The following is a 15,000-nucleotide window of genomic DNA, read 5'->3' on the forward strand; positions in this document are numbered from 1 at the left end:
ATTTCCCGTTTCTTCAACCTGAATGCTGAATGGTAACAATAGATTTAACACTAGAATATGGTGCTAGTCACAAAGAAGTGCTATGGAAGTGGAGTAGAGCAGCAGTATTATCTTTATCTTCCACTGAGCCACGAGATATAGCCTGGAAAACGACGAATATCTGGATCATGTCAGTGTGAATGGAATATTGTTACCCTTGCACAGTTAGTCATGAAGAAGCACTATGGAAAGAATACAGAGTAGCCGTTTTGTCTTTTTCTGCCACTGACCTAAGAGAAATAAGCTGCGAAAGGACGAAAAGCTTGACCTAGTTATGAAAGGGCTACTTTCAATCTCCAAATATTAGTCACGAAGTGCAACGGGAAAGATATAGAGCCGTAGCATGGTTTTTTATGCCATATAACTACGTGAAAGCAGCAGGAGAAGGACGAAAATCTGGGCCAAGTGAAGGCGAAAGCGCTTAAGTTAGCCAAGGAAGGTGACGAAAATAGGGACCTTGAAGGCGTTTTTGTGTCGACCACCCAGGATAGATCACCGGGTTGGGCCTCAGCCAGGAGATACATGGATGATGGGACGGACGGCCTACATTTTTCGTCTTTTTGCTGTTGTTTTACGTTGTTCAGGGCCAGAAAAAAGACCCCACGCTCTCTCCATAGCACTTCTTCATGACTATGCTCGTTCCACCTTAACTTGGCCTAGAACTTCGTCCTTTTGCCGCTTATTTCACGCAGCCCAATGTCAGAAAAAGACAGTGCCACGGCTCTACTCCCTGTCTATAGCTGTTCTTCGTGCCTATTGTTCCTTGACCTCAACTTGGCCTAGTTTTTCGTCCTTTTGCTGCTTATTTCACGCAGGGCAGCGCCAGAAAAATACAATGCTATAATTCTACATCCTTTCCATCGTACTTCTTCGTGACTAGGAGCATATTCTAGAGTTAATCTGTTGTAAGTCCTCAGCACTGAAGATGATGAGATGGGGATCTTACGCCTAGTTAAAGTGAACAGAGTAGGCCTATCGTGACGGGCGGGTGAGTGGATGGGAGGGGTGACAAGGTGAAAGCACTTACAACAGTCATCGTCGCGTATCTCGTACTATTTAGGGTCTAATCGTTCTCTGATTGCCTGTACCTTCCCTCTCCCCTACCCCACACTTACATCTTAATCCCGTTTGTTGTCCCATATTTGTCTGGCCCTCGCTCTGTACTTCTGAAAGGAAATCATCCAGAATATATACAGTATACGATAAATTATTATATATAAATCTCTCTCTCTCTCTCTCTCCATAATATATATATATATATATATATATATATATATATATATATATATATATATATATATATATATATATATATATATATATATATATATATACGTATATGTATATATATATATGTATATATCTATATATATATATATATATATATATATATATATATATATATATATATATATATATATATATATATATATATATTATATATACGTATATGTATATCCAGGAAACCATTTACTACGCTGGTTGGTAACCATATCACCAAATTTTGGCACCTGGTGGTTTAGTGGGTAATCATTGCACTCCAATCGGATTGAGCCAGTGAAGGTTTATATCCAAGGAGTGGTTGGGGTTTAGTGCTCACGTAATGCCACTCAGGGATGAGTGAGACTGGTCAGTCTCATCTTGAATATCGGGATCAACTGCTTGGCCCCGGGCTCCTGCACTCCTCGTGGGGCAATGTGGGACTGGATGATGGATGGATGGATGGATATATATATATATATATATATATATATATATATATATATATACATATACAGTAGGCTCGCACAGTGCGCGTCATCGCAGTGCGCGATTCGCCTTGTGCACGAGTGACCAGAAATCATAACCAAAAACCCTTCAATGCGCGAGTTTACCGCACAGAACGCGAGGCAGAGGCAAGGAGTGGCTCAAAAATGCCATTTTCTACTAGTGCGCTACCACCCCTCACACAGCGCGTCACGTGTCGTCATGTTGATGCGCAGAAATTCCTGGACATTCTACTGCGCAGCTTGGGGTACAAGGGAGCGGGCGTGCCACAACAGTCCTGGCTCGTGCACTGTGCAGATCCGCTCTCTACAGCTAACCTGTCGTGTACAATGTGTGGTGTTTTTTGTGCTGCCTGTACTTCGCCGCACCATGGCTCCAACCCCAAGAGTTAAGAAACTTCTGATGCACGCCACCAAGTTAAAGATCATTAAGATGAAGGAGGAGGGTCAAGGAAACACGGCTATCGGGAGAACCCTGGGACTGGCTGAATCTACAGTGAGAACTGTGTGGAAGAACTGTGAAGCCATAAAGGCTGTAGTGAAGATGTACAGTGCCTCTGACCTAGACGGCCGTTCGCGGGTGGGAAATCATGCTATGATACTAATGGAGCGCTATCTTGCCACCTTCATAATGCGGAAAGAAAAGGAAGGTGTTCCACTCAATGGAAGATTTATTCGGAACCAAGCCCAGCTCTTTTACAAGGCTGCATCTCGAAGGTTAAAAGTGGAAAAACCTTTCAGGGCATCGGTTGGATGGCTGGACCGTTTTCTCAAGCGCAAGGAACTCCGTTACGTGAAAGTGTCTGGTGAATGTGCCTCTGCCGATAAGCTGGCCGCTAGAGACTATCCTGCGATATTTCAAGCGATTATTGAAGAGGGACAGTACACCAAGGACCAGATCTACAACATCGATGAAACGTTGTTATATTACAAGGCCATGCCAAAATCAACTTACATTGCTAAAAGACAGAAACAAGCCCCTGGTCGCAAGCTCCAGAAGTGTAAGATGACAGTAATGTTCGCTGTTAACCTGTCTGGGAGCCACAAGATGAGGCCAGTTGTTGTACACACAGCTTCACATCCAAGGTGCTACAAAAACCTCACGAACATGGATGCAAGTGGCGTGTATTGGTACAAGTCCGTAAATGGTTGGATGACTGGGAACATTATGGCAGACTGGTTAACGAGGCGGTGTGTCCCTGATGCAAGGGCCAAGTGTCGGGAAATGGGCATTCCATTTAAGATGCTCCTTGTGCTTGATAACGCTCCAAGTCACCCTCCATACCTGGAAGATCTTCACAAGGATTGTCGTGTTGTGTTTCTGCCGCCCCGCACGACGTCACTAGTGCAGCCACTGGATCAAGAACTAATTGCCACAGTGAAGCATTTCTACCATAAGCAAGTGTACGACTACCTACGCAGGAAGACCGACACACAAGAGGAGCTTCATGCCCTACAAGAAGATCACGACGAAGACTCTGATGAGGCATCTGCTCCAGTTCCATCTCCACCAGCACTTGTATCCCGACCTACCACAGATGCCATGACTGTTGAGGCATTTTGGCGTAACTTTACGGTGAAGGACGCAGTTGAATTTCTCCTTCAAGCCTGGCACCAGATTACACCTGCAACGGTGAACTATGCGTGGCGAATGCTCGTGCCTCACCTATGCATCACCCAGGAGACGGCCATTCAACCACTGGCCGATGCTGAGGCAGCAACATTGACAGCAGCACAAGCTGTACCAGGTTTCGAGGATGTTACATTGGTGGACATACAAGAAGTGCACACTGTTACTGAGGAACAGCCTCCCGAGGAAGTGTTACAACGGATAGACGAGGCAGACGCAGAGCCCGACGCCAGACAGAGTCAAGTTGAGCAGCCTAGCGTGATGGAAGGCAGGACTGAGCTGTGTATGTCAAACATTAGCAAGATCCTTGCTGCCGTGGATAAGCTCAAGGAAGAGGTGAAGGAACAGGAAGTGAGCAGCCTAAGAACGAAAGAACTTCTGGTTGGTATCGACAAACTCTTCCGTTTCTACACAGACAGGCACAGGGAAGAAATAAACAGAAGACAAACGCTCATAACAAGCTACACACAGCGGGCTCAAGTTGATAAAATTGTGGAACCAGCGACATCGTCTGCTCCTGTTCCTGTTGAGGATGAAGAGGATGCAATGTCAGAAGTGTCAGCATTGGACTTTGAAGGGTTTATGGCCGAAGTGAGTGACTTTGATGCTCCTGGGGAAGGTGATCAAGAGGAGTCTGTGGAGAGAAGTGTTGGTGTGGTGGGAGGTGCGGTGGGGAGTGCGGCGCTGTAAGTGTTGCCGCGCCTCGGAACCCCTGTTATTTAAGGTCATCAGGCCTGTTGTCTACTGTTGTTAAGGTGACTACCCATATTTTTGTTATTGTAGCTATAGCTTTAGTACAATGTCTGAAACATAGGACCTTTATTATGTCTCTAAGGGCCAAAAAATGTCCAGGTATAAGGGGGTACCGCCCATATGTAATTATTCCCATAAGATTATGTATTCCTAGTACACGAATTCCCAGTGCGTGAGCTCGTGCACCGCCTAATCTCTCACGCACTGTGCGAGCCCACTGTATATATATATATATATATATATATATATATATATATATATATATATATATATATATATATATATATATATCCAAACTACAGGTTTTTACTCTACTCGTTTTACACATATATATATATATATATATATATATATATATATATATATATATATATATATATATATATATATATCCAAACTACAGGTTTTTACTCTACTCATTTTACTCCACCTTGTCCTAAAAAAAATTCGGTGTTTTCATTTGACGAACCTGGGCTATTCTCACAAAGTGAATACTGTAGTGACTGCATGAAATTCGATGAACTTTAGTTCTGACATAAGAATGAGTTTCATTGGTTGCTAACCAGATCCATCCTCCAATCTTATATCTGACTACACTTAGCCATCAAACGAGCTGAAATGGTCCGGGATCTTTGTTAGATGAAAACACAGAGAGAATAACCAAAAATATTCAAGCTGGTTAGGAGGGTTGTAATCTCACTTCACGATATCGCAACACCAAATATGTAAAGAAATTATTGATCACAATCGTATGCATACTTCCTTCTTCTCCTCCCTAGTGTATCAAAACTCTTACTGCTTAATCCCCATTTATATGCCTTCTTTGCAGGCACAACTTCTTTCACTCGATCCCACCAAACTCTTCCACTGATTCCACTATTTCTTTCCTCACAACACGATTATATTATCTTGCACCACAGTGCATAGGCTACTACCTCCCTAAGAATTCATTTTTTCTACTTCCTTATCTCTTCTCTTGATCACACATACCTAACCTCTCAAAAATTACATCTTCAAGCTTCCTTCCCCCTCTCCCCTTACCTTTTGACTATTAGGACTGTCTCTTTGATCTGATGTTTACTTTGTGTTGTCAGTTTTACTTTAATAGTGCTGTAGAGGGACGTCCCAGGCTCGTGTGGACGTGAACTCGGTGGACTGCGGATCGAAGACTCCCTTCTGCAGTTCACCATATTCCTATTAGGAGATAGAGATGGAGTTGAGGGTCATTTGTACAACCGAGCAGTGGAGCCGCCCGGTTATATCGGTGCTACTGCATGGAGGCTTTCTTCTCGTGCGCCAGAAATACTATACTATAAATTAAAGATCATTGAACTGTACTGAAAATTTCCCTACAGCATATGAAAGTGGAAAAGCAGAACAGGACATGATGATGTTTCTTTAGCCACCGTCAATTCTAAAGTGAGTTTGCAGCCAGGATATGTAAGATAACATAATATTTCATACATTTCTGTCTCTGGAATATTGTGTCCCCCCTGTGGTGGTGGGGGACATAATCTGGCAGCACTGTGGTGTGATATTCTGCGGTCAGGTTGTGTAAGGAAGAATTCTGCCACCGTATTCCCTGCGTGTCGTAAAAGGCGACTAAAAGGGGCGGGGTGAGGGGATTAGGGACCCCCTCCTCTGATTTTTTAGTTCCTAAAAAGAAACAGGCCATAGTAAGGGATGGGGGATTGAGTTATCCCCGTACCCTGAAGATTGGGTCTATGAATGTGCGTGGATGTAGTACGATTGAGGCTAAAAGGGAGGAGATTGGGAGAATGTTTATGAGAAGAAAGTTGGATGTGTTAGCTTTGAGTGAAACAAAGATGAAAGGGAAAGGTGAGTCTAAGTTTGGAAGTGTGAATGGAAGATTGTCAGGTGTTGATAGAGGAAGGGCAAGAGAGGGTGTGGCTTTGTTAGTGAGCCCGGAAGTGCAGCAGTGTGTGATTGAATGGAAGGAGGTGTCATCGAGACTGATGTGGGTGAAAGCGAAATTTGAACGTGAGTTGTGGGTGTTTGTGAGTGCATATGGGCCTGGTAGTGAAAGGGATGAAGAAGAGAGGGACTCTTTCTGGAATGATGTTGATGAGTGTGTGCAGAGTTTTGTGGTAATGATGGGGGATCTGAATGCTAAAGTGGGAAATGTAGCAGTTGAAGGTGTAGTTGGTATGCATGGTGTGCCTGGAAGAAATGAATATGGGGAGTGAATGATAGGGATGTGCGTTGGGCAAGAGTTGATGATTGGAAATACCTTGTCTGAGAAGAAAGATATTTATAAGTATACATGGGTGAGACAGGAGGGTGGAAGGGTTGTTGATAGGGCATTGATGGACTATGTGGTTGTGTCCAGGAATGTAATAGGAGGATTGCTGGATGCGAGAGTTTTGAGACAGGAGGGTGGAGGTATGTCTGACCATTACCTGGTAGAGGGAAAGTTGAGAGTAGGTAAGAGATGGGTGAGAGCTAGGAGAGTTAGGTGTGGAAGGGAGGTTTTGAAAATGAGCGAGTTGGATAAAAGAGAAAGTGACAGAGTATCAGGAGAAATTTAAAGATGAGTGGAAAGCAGTGAAAGATCAAGAGAATGGCAGTGTGGAGGAGGAATGGCAGTTCTTTAAGAGTGCTGTGGTGGGGCATGCAGAAGAGGTGTGTGGTGTGAGACGAGTGGATGATGGAGTAAAGAAGGGAAGTGAATGGTTGTGCTAGGAAGTACGTATGGTTGTGGCTGAGAAGAGGCGTGCCTATGAAGGATGAGGTGTCATATGAGAGATATAAGGAAAAGAGGAATAGGGCGAGAAGATCTGTGCATGATGCTAAAGTGGCAGCAGATGAGAGGTGGGGTAGGCGGTTGACTGAGAATTTTCAACAAAGTAAGAAAATGTTTTGGAAAGAGGTGAAAAGGGTGCGAAAGGGAGAGTCTGGGAAGGAAGAGCAAGTAAAAGCAGAGGATGGAAGGATGTTAACTGAGATGGATGCAGTTAGGAAGAGATGGACGGAGTATTTTGAAAGACGGTTAAATGTGGAGGAGGAAAGGAAGGTTGAGATTGTGACAGATGGAAGGGTGCAAGGAACAAATGTCTTGGGAGAGCTGAATGATTTTTTGACTGCGAGGGAGGAAGTGCAGGAGGCAGTAAAGGAGATGAAAACAGAAAAAGCTGCAGGTATGGATGGGTGTGCTGTGGATTATCTGAAAGGTGGTGGAGCAACTATTGTTGACTGGTTAGTAAGATTGTTGAATGTGCGCTTTGTGCAAGGTATGGAGCCATTTGACTGGGTAAGTGCTTGTGTGGTCCCTTTGTACAAAGGTAAGGGTTATAAGTATGAATGTACTAGCTTTAGGGATATAAGTCTGTTGAGTGTTGTAGGTAAGATGTATGGTAGAGTGTTAAGAGAGTTAGAGAGGGTACAGAGGGAGTGATTGGTGATGAGCAGTGTGGCTTTAGGAGAGGGAGGGGATGCATGAATCAGGTGTTTGCTGTGAGACAGGTGTGTGAAAAAGTATTTAGAGAAAGGTAAGGATGTGTTTTGGGTGCTCATGGATTTAGAGAAAGCATATGATAGAACTGATAGGGAGGCTTTGTGGACTGTTTTAAGATTGTATGAACCTGATGGTAGGTTACTAAAAGGGGTGAAAAGTTTTTATGTAAATAGTACAGCGTGTGTAAGAGTGGGAAATACTGTGAGTGATTGGTTTCCTGTGGGAGTGGGGCTGCGGCAGGGATGTGTGATGTCGCCTTGGTTGTCTAATAATTATATGGGTGGTGTTGTAAGGAAGGTGAATGCAAGAGTGTTAGGTGGAGGTCTGAGTCTGGTGAATGTTGATGGTGGAGAGTGGAATCTGAAGCAGCTGCTGTTTGTGGATGATACTGCACTGGTAGCTGATTCAGAGGAGGTATTGAGACAGTTGGTTGAGGAGTTTGGAAGGGGGTGTGAAAGGAGGAAATTGAAAGTAAATGAGAATAAGAGTAAAGTGATGAAGTGTGCAAGGTTGGTAGATGGTAGGAGGATGAATATAGTTTTGAATGGTGAGTTGCCTGAGGAGGAAGAGTGTTTTAAATATTTAGGGTCCCATGTTGTTGTGGATGGAAGAATAGACGCAGAAGTGAAGTTTAGAATGAATGAAGTAGGTAAGGTGCTTGGAAGAATGAAAAAAGTGTTTCGATGTCGTTCGTTTAGAATGGATGTAAAGAGAAGGCTGTATGAGGGTGTTGTGGGACCGACTGCGTTATATGGGGCTGAAACATGGAATATGGGTGTAGCAGAAAGGAAAAGTTTGAATGTAATGGAGATGAGGTGTCTGAGGAGTATGTGTGGAGTGATGCATATGGATCGAGTGAGAAATGACGAAGTGTGAAGGAGAACTGGATTTGTTCGGGAGATGGCTGATCGAGTTGAGCAGAGGGTGTTGCGATGGTTTGGGCATATGGAGAGAATGGATAATGAGTGATTGGTGAAAAAGATAACTAGATCTGATGTGAGAGGTGTAAGGCTGAGAGGAAGACCATGAATAGGATGGATGGACAGTGTGAAGAGAGCATTGGATGCGAGAGGGATGTCTGTTGAGCAAGGAAGAGTGACTGTGCTTGATAGAAATGAATGGAGAGAAATTGTGAATGAATAAATGATGACACAAACCTGAGGGGATATTCTCCCGCATTTTTTCTGATCAGCTGATCAGGTCAGTTGCAGGTAAGGGGATGAGTCCAATATGATGTGGCAGGAGTAAACCAGCTCTGCTGTCGGGCCCTGCTGTGGATGTCACTGATTGCATTGTGCAGTTGACCCTCGTGCGATGTGGTGCAGTGAGGATCTCTCCCTTCTCCCCTTTGGGGCTAAGATGCGAATGAATGTGTTTGAGTGGATGAGTAAATTGGGAGTGTGTCGTCCTGTCTTGGCTACCTCCCTTTCCTTGGGGGAAGCAGCCTAAGTATATAGATAGATAGATAGAATATTTGGCATTAAGGAAATGCATAGATGATAGTAAAGTAACAAGCATAGTGCATAGGAGAAGGGTTCCTAGTGGTGAGTTTGCTGCCTGATTTGTTGAATATAGAAACAATATAATTTTTAGTGGAATAATTAGCAGGGAGGAAGAGCACAGTGAATGTGCAGTAATGTGTACAATCCACAGGAGAATGATAGATGACCGGCCGTGGTTCCTGGTGGCTGCAGTGCTTGTGTGGACGGTGGGGCTTGCGGCAGGGCAGGGCGGAGGCGTGTGGGGCCGGCAGTACCCCCTGATCCCGTGGGAGGACCTATGGAGGGAGGCTGACCAGATGACGGAGGGGCGGAAACACTGCAAACCGGAACATTCCCAGTGCTGGCCCGACCTACCCCATGCTTCATCCCACCTGCCACAACACCCACCGCACTCCACCATGTATCTCTGCGGGTAGGACAATGTTACTTTGGAGTTTTTTCTTACCTGACCTCACCTCTCTTGACCTCACTTTTTAGCACCTGACCTCATATGACCTCACCTTAAAGCAACCGACCCTATCTGACTTCACCTTTCTTGGTGGCACCTCACTTGACCTCAGATTATAACACATGACCTAACTTAGATCCTAACCTCGCCTTACAGCAACTGACCATCTCACATCACTTGACCTTGTAGTACCTGACCTCAGTGTAGCCTCCAGTATGCACACTGCTGACCCCACCTACCACAATCCTCATCACCCGTGCCACAACACCCACCTCATTCCACTACGTATCCCTGCAGGTTGGATGGTGTTCTTTTGTAATTCTATCTTTGTAATTTTATCTTTTTTATCCTGGAGAGGGATGCCTTCATGTGGTTGCATTGAAACTACCAACTGGATCTGCTGCCTAACTCTACAAACATGCCTCAGTCCCTTTCCTATTTGCCAAAAAGGAGGACAGTGAACTGCAGAAGAAGAGCAACTTTCAATCTACAGTCCACTGGGTTCAGATTCAAATGAGCCTGGGATTGCAATTACTTCTACTACTACTGCTACTACTACTACTACTACTACTACCATCTTACCTGACCTCACCATACAAGACCTGATTAAACCTTATTTCGTCTGACATTATAGCACCTGACCTCACTCTGTAAAATCTAAGCTTACCTTACAACACCTGACTTCACCTTACAATGCCTGACTTCATCTTACCATATCTGACTTCACCTTACAGCACCTGACTTCATCTTACCATATCTGACTTCACCTTACAGCACCTGACTTCATCTTACCATATCTGACTTCACCTTACAGCACCTGACTTCATCTTACCATATCTGACTTCACCTTACAGCACCTGACTTCACCTTACAGCACCTATCTTCACCTTACAGAACCTGACTTCACCTTACAGGGCACGACTCAAGGCCATAACACATTTTTTCATCAATTGTCCCTTGATTCGCTGACAAAGCCCAGACTCTTTAGGGCGCTTGTGAGCAGCTGGGACAACTCATCAGGCCTCACGATTTTTTAATGCGCACGTTAAACAATCGTGGCCATCTCACGACTTGCCAAAAGTCGTGTTACAGTTGCATCGCAGTCAGGAGTGTTGTACATCGGTTGTGATGCAGTGTTACTTCAATGGTATGCATCGTGATGTGGTCGTTCCGTGTCGTGATGCTGTCGCCGACAAAAAAAACGTTATGACTGCATGTCCCTCATCAACTGACTACACACAGGAGAGGTCCATGGTGATGTGCTGGGTGTCACTGGTGGTCCAGGTGTGATGCCCCGCCTCACGCTGGGTGTCATTGGTGGTCCAGCTGTGATGCCCTGTCCCATGCTGGGTGTCATTGGTGGTCCAGGTGTAATGTCCCGCCCCATGGGTTGGTTGTGGGGATGTCGTGGGTGGGTTGGGGTGCATTCCCCAAATGCGTCATGCGGTCGTCTTGCGTTCGTGGGCGGTCGTGTCACGGTCGTGGCTCACAAAAATTCGTTAAATTTCAAATTGGAAGACTTGTAGCTCCGTCGCCTCGCGGTCGCCTCGTGATCTTTTCATGTTCTTGAGGACATCACGACCAGTCGTGAGGCAGTCCTGACGCGGTCTCTAGGCAGTCATGAGCAGAGCAGATTCGGAGTCAGTTGGAAGGTGAGGGAGCCAACTAGGACACAACCTTGAGTCGCGCCATGGTCGGCCCTTGAGTCACGTATGTGTGACAGGGGCTTAACACCTGACTTCACCTCAAAGCATCTCACCTGATCTTGCTGACCTAACCTTATAGCACCTGACCTTGCCTGACCTAACCCAATAGCACCAGATCTTGCTGAGCTAACCTTATAGTGGATCTTGCTGATTTAACCCTATAGCACCTGATCTTGCTGACCTACCCTTATAGAACCTGATCTTGCTGACCTAACCTTATAGCACCTGATCTTGCTGACCTAACCTTATAGCACCTGATCTTGCCTGACATGACCCACCTGACCGTTCTCGACCTGACCTCACCGTAAGACCCACCCCCCACTCGCACCCTTTTATTTTTGTCTTATCATCAACCCTTCCACAATGCTTAAATCGATAAATAACTGTAATTTGACCTTGCTAGATGACCCTGAGCTTTGACCGATTGTCCTAAAATTTACATATATTTATTTCATTCCTGATCCTCAACTCTTCCACCAAGTTTCGCTAAAATTGGATTTAAAAATGTTTGAGCAACTTTTTTAATATTCACCATACGAGTCGAGCTTTGATCTTGCCATGTTACCTTAGCCTTTGACTGATTGTTCTCAATTTTGAATCACTTCATTCTTGCTTTACCCATAACATTTCCCAAAAGTTGGGCTAAAATTTGACAAATACTGTTAAGTTTATTTTGCCCGTTAAATCCTGATATAGTTCTGTGACCTTGACCTTTAGCCTATTGTTCTCAAAAACGATAAATTTTCTCATTCCCTTCCCTCAACCCTTTCACCAAGTTTTTCTAAAATTCGATAAATATGTTTTATTTATTCTCTCTCTCTCTCTCTCTCTCTCTCTCTCTCTCTCTCTCTCTCACACACACACACACACACACACACACACACACACACACACACACACACACACACACACACACACACACACACACACACACACATGCATGCTCGCACGCAGCAAGCGCCAATCTGACAGTAACACCATGTGCTTCGCGAACACGACTATAATAATAGCAATGAAAATAGCGTTTTCTCACAGTAGTATGTCCACCATTGATCCTGATACATTAATCCAGACGAGATACATCATGAACCTGCAAAATACATAGTAGTGATGGTAGTAGCAGAAGTAGTAGCAGTAGTAGTAATAGTAGTAGTAGTAGTAGAAGTAATAATAATAATTATTATTATTATTATTATTATTATTATTATTATTATTATTATTATTATTACCATTATTATTATTTTTGTTATTATTATTATTATTATTATTATTATTATTATTATTATAAAGAGAATATATATTTTTCCCATGATTCCAAAATAATGGAACACACCTGCATAATAATTAGAGTTCATTAATACTATAGAGTTCATTAATACTATGACGTCCAATTCTTACCACTGTTGGACGATTTGCTTCAGCTTAAGATAACTTTTGACCTGGAGCTGGAACCATTACTACATCGCACTGCACATACTCTGTTCACTTGGCGCTGACGAGAAACCTACACACGGTGGCGCTGTGTACCCTGGGTGAAGCGAAGCAGCTGCTGCGTCCACCGGGGTGCCAAACCTCCTCATATTTCCCTGCACCTCGCCGTGGGAAGGACCCTGCTCTAAACTTGGAGAGACGCTGTCTACTGCAAGGGAGGGCTGGATCTCTGCATGGTGTGTATACTGTACTGTACCTGTAGGACCGCCCCCAAGAAGCAGTTGATTACTTGTGATATCAGTTCTCCTCCGCCAGACAGACCGGGGTTAACCAACAACAACTACTCTGCCCATTATAAGAAGATGTAAAACTGCCATCTCTCCAACCTGAATACTAAGCTATAACAGGATATTAAAATTAGAATATGGTGCTAGTCACGAAGACTGGCTATGGAGAGGATGCAGGGGTAGTGTACTGTCTTTATTCTGACACTGAACTAGGGGAAATAGGCTTCAAACGGTCTAATGCCACCGCCAAGTTAAAGTGAATCAACTGTAGCCGGGTTTCCTTAAGTGAATATGATAATCTGGGAGCCAATGGGGAAGAGTCACTGTATTGGAGGGGTGAAGGGGAACCAACTACACGAGAGAGAGAGAGAGAGAGGAGGGGGGTAAAAATAATGATAGTGGAGGCGGAGAGAGAGATTGGTAAAAATACTGAAAGGAAAGACGATTGCGTAGGTCAATAGAAAATGAGCGACGCTAAGGGTAGACTTGTATATAGAGTCAACAGAGAGAGAGAGAGAGAGAGAGAAGGGGACAAAAAGCACTCCTATATTTGCTCAACCTTTAGCCAAATCTCCTCTCTCTCTCTCTCTCTCTCTCTCTCTCTCTCTCTCTCTCTCTCTCTCTCTCTCTCTCTCTCAGGAATTATATATCATACCATCTGGGTGGTAAGCATATAACCAAACCATACGTGCTCCCTACGTGTCAAGTGGGTTTGTGGAGGGTTAGTGCCCCTCCCTGTAAAACAAGTAACTCAGAGTCAAATGGCCACCCCGTACGGGATTATGGCGTCTGGCAATAGATAGATAGATAGATAGACCATACCATCACCATACTATACCACACCATCACAATCACAACCTTTCACACCACACAAAACCACCACAAATTATCACACCACACCACAGCATACTAAACCTCACCACTACCACACCAAACCTCATCACACCACCACCTCACGACACCACACTACACCACCACCATACACCACCACCACCACAATATATCACAACCACACCACACCATACTACACCACACCACATAATACTACCATCATATCGCACCACACTACACCACCACTGTACCACACAGCACTATACTTCCACCGTACCAAACCATACCACACCACATCATACACTACCATCACCATTCTATACCAAACCACACCACACTGCAGACACCACCAAACCACACCACCACCACACCACACCACACCAAACCATACAGGAAGGAGAGAGAGAGAGAGAATTTTCGACCAAACACAGAGCACAAAAGATCAAAAGGCGAACGCGTTGATCACTGAGTCCCCGCGGCTCCTTTTTCCTAGCTTCCAATCTCGCTTCCTTTTACACCTTTCCTTCATTAATTCACGTTTCTTTCATCTTCCTTTTCATTTTCTCCTCTCTCTTTTGCTGTGTGTGTGTGTGTGTGTGGGTGAGAGGGTGGATGGGTGTGGGTTGGTGGGTAGGTGTCAGTTTGCCTGGCCTGATATTCTCTCTCTCTCTCTCTCTCTCTCTCTCTCTCTCTCTCTCTCTCTCTCTCTCTCTCTCTCTCTCTCTCTCTCTCTCTCTCATATTCCATTTCCTAGTCTCTTGTGTAGCGTCAGTCTCCCTCCCCCTGACCTAGCACTGGGCAACCAAGATCCCTGAGTGTTTATTAATAAGGTAGGATAAAAGTAGTGTCTTCTCCTTCAGTCATAGCTAAACCCCCAGTAACCAACCCAAGCTTCAGAGAGACTGTTACTCCCCTAGACTATGCCAGTGCGACGCAGAATATGTCGAGTATGTAGGGTAAGGTAGAGCATCATAAGGTTCTGTATTTTGCCAGTATTTGTTAAACAGTGGTCGCCATCGTAATCTGAAAAGGCAATTCATCGTGGACATAACAGCAAAAACAGCGTCAAATCAGCGCAGACGTCGGCCGCGTGAAACCTTCAAAGGTGAGATAAAGAAATAGGCGTGCTGAG

At 44.5% G+C, this 15,000-nt stretch overlaps 1 protein-coding gene across 1 annotated transcript in view; it reads left to right on the forward strand.

Moving 5' to 3' along the window:
• The window catches only part of LOC145409073 (uncharacterized), an 85,681-nt gene that overhangs the window by 13,492 nt on the left and 57,189 nt on the right, over positions 1-15,000 (forward strand). Inside the window, exon 2 of the mRNA XM_080279622.1 lies at positions 9,317-9,577. Coding sequence (XP_080135748.1) covers positions 9,317-9,577 — 261 coding nt within the window. The remainder of the gene's footprint in view (positions 1-9,316; positions 9,578-15,000) is intronic.

The sequence above is a fragment of the Coenobita brevimanus genome, chromosome 79 (genome assembly GCF_032717465.1).
Source record: "Coenobita brevimanus isolate Jiangsu-jjx chromosome 79, ASM3271746v2, whole genome shotgun sequence".
NCBI classification, from domain to species: Eukaryota; Metazoa; Arthropoda; class Malacostraca; order Decapoda; family Coenobitidae; genus Coenobita; species Coenobita brevimanus.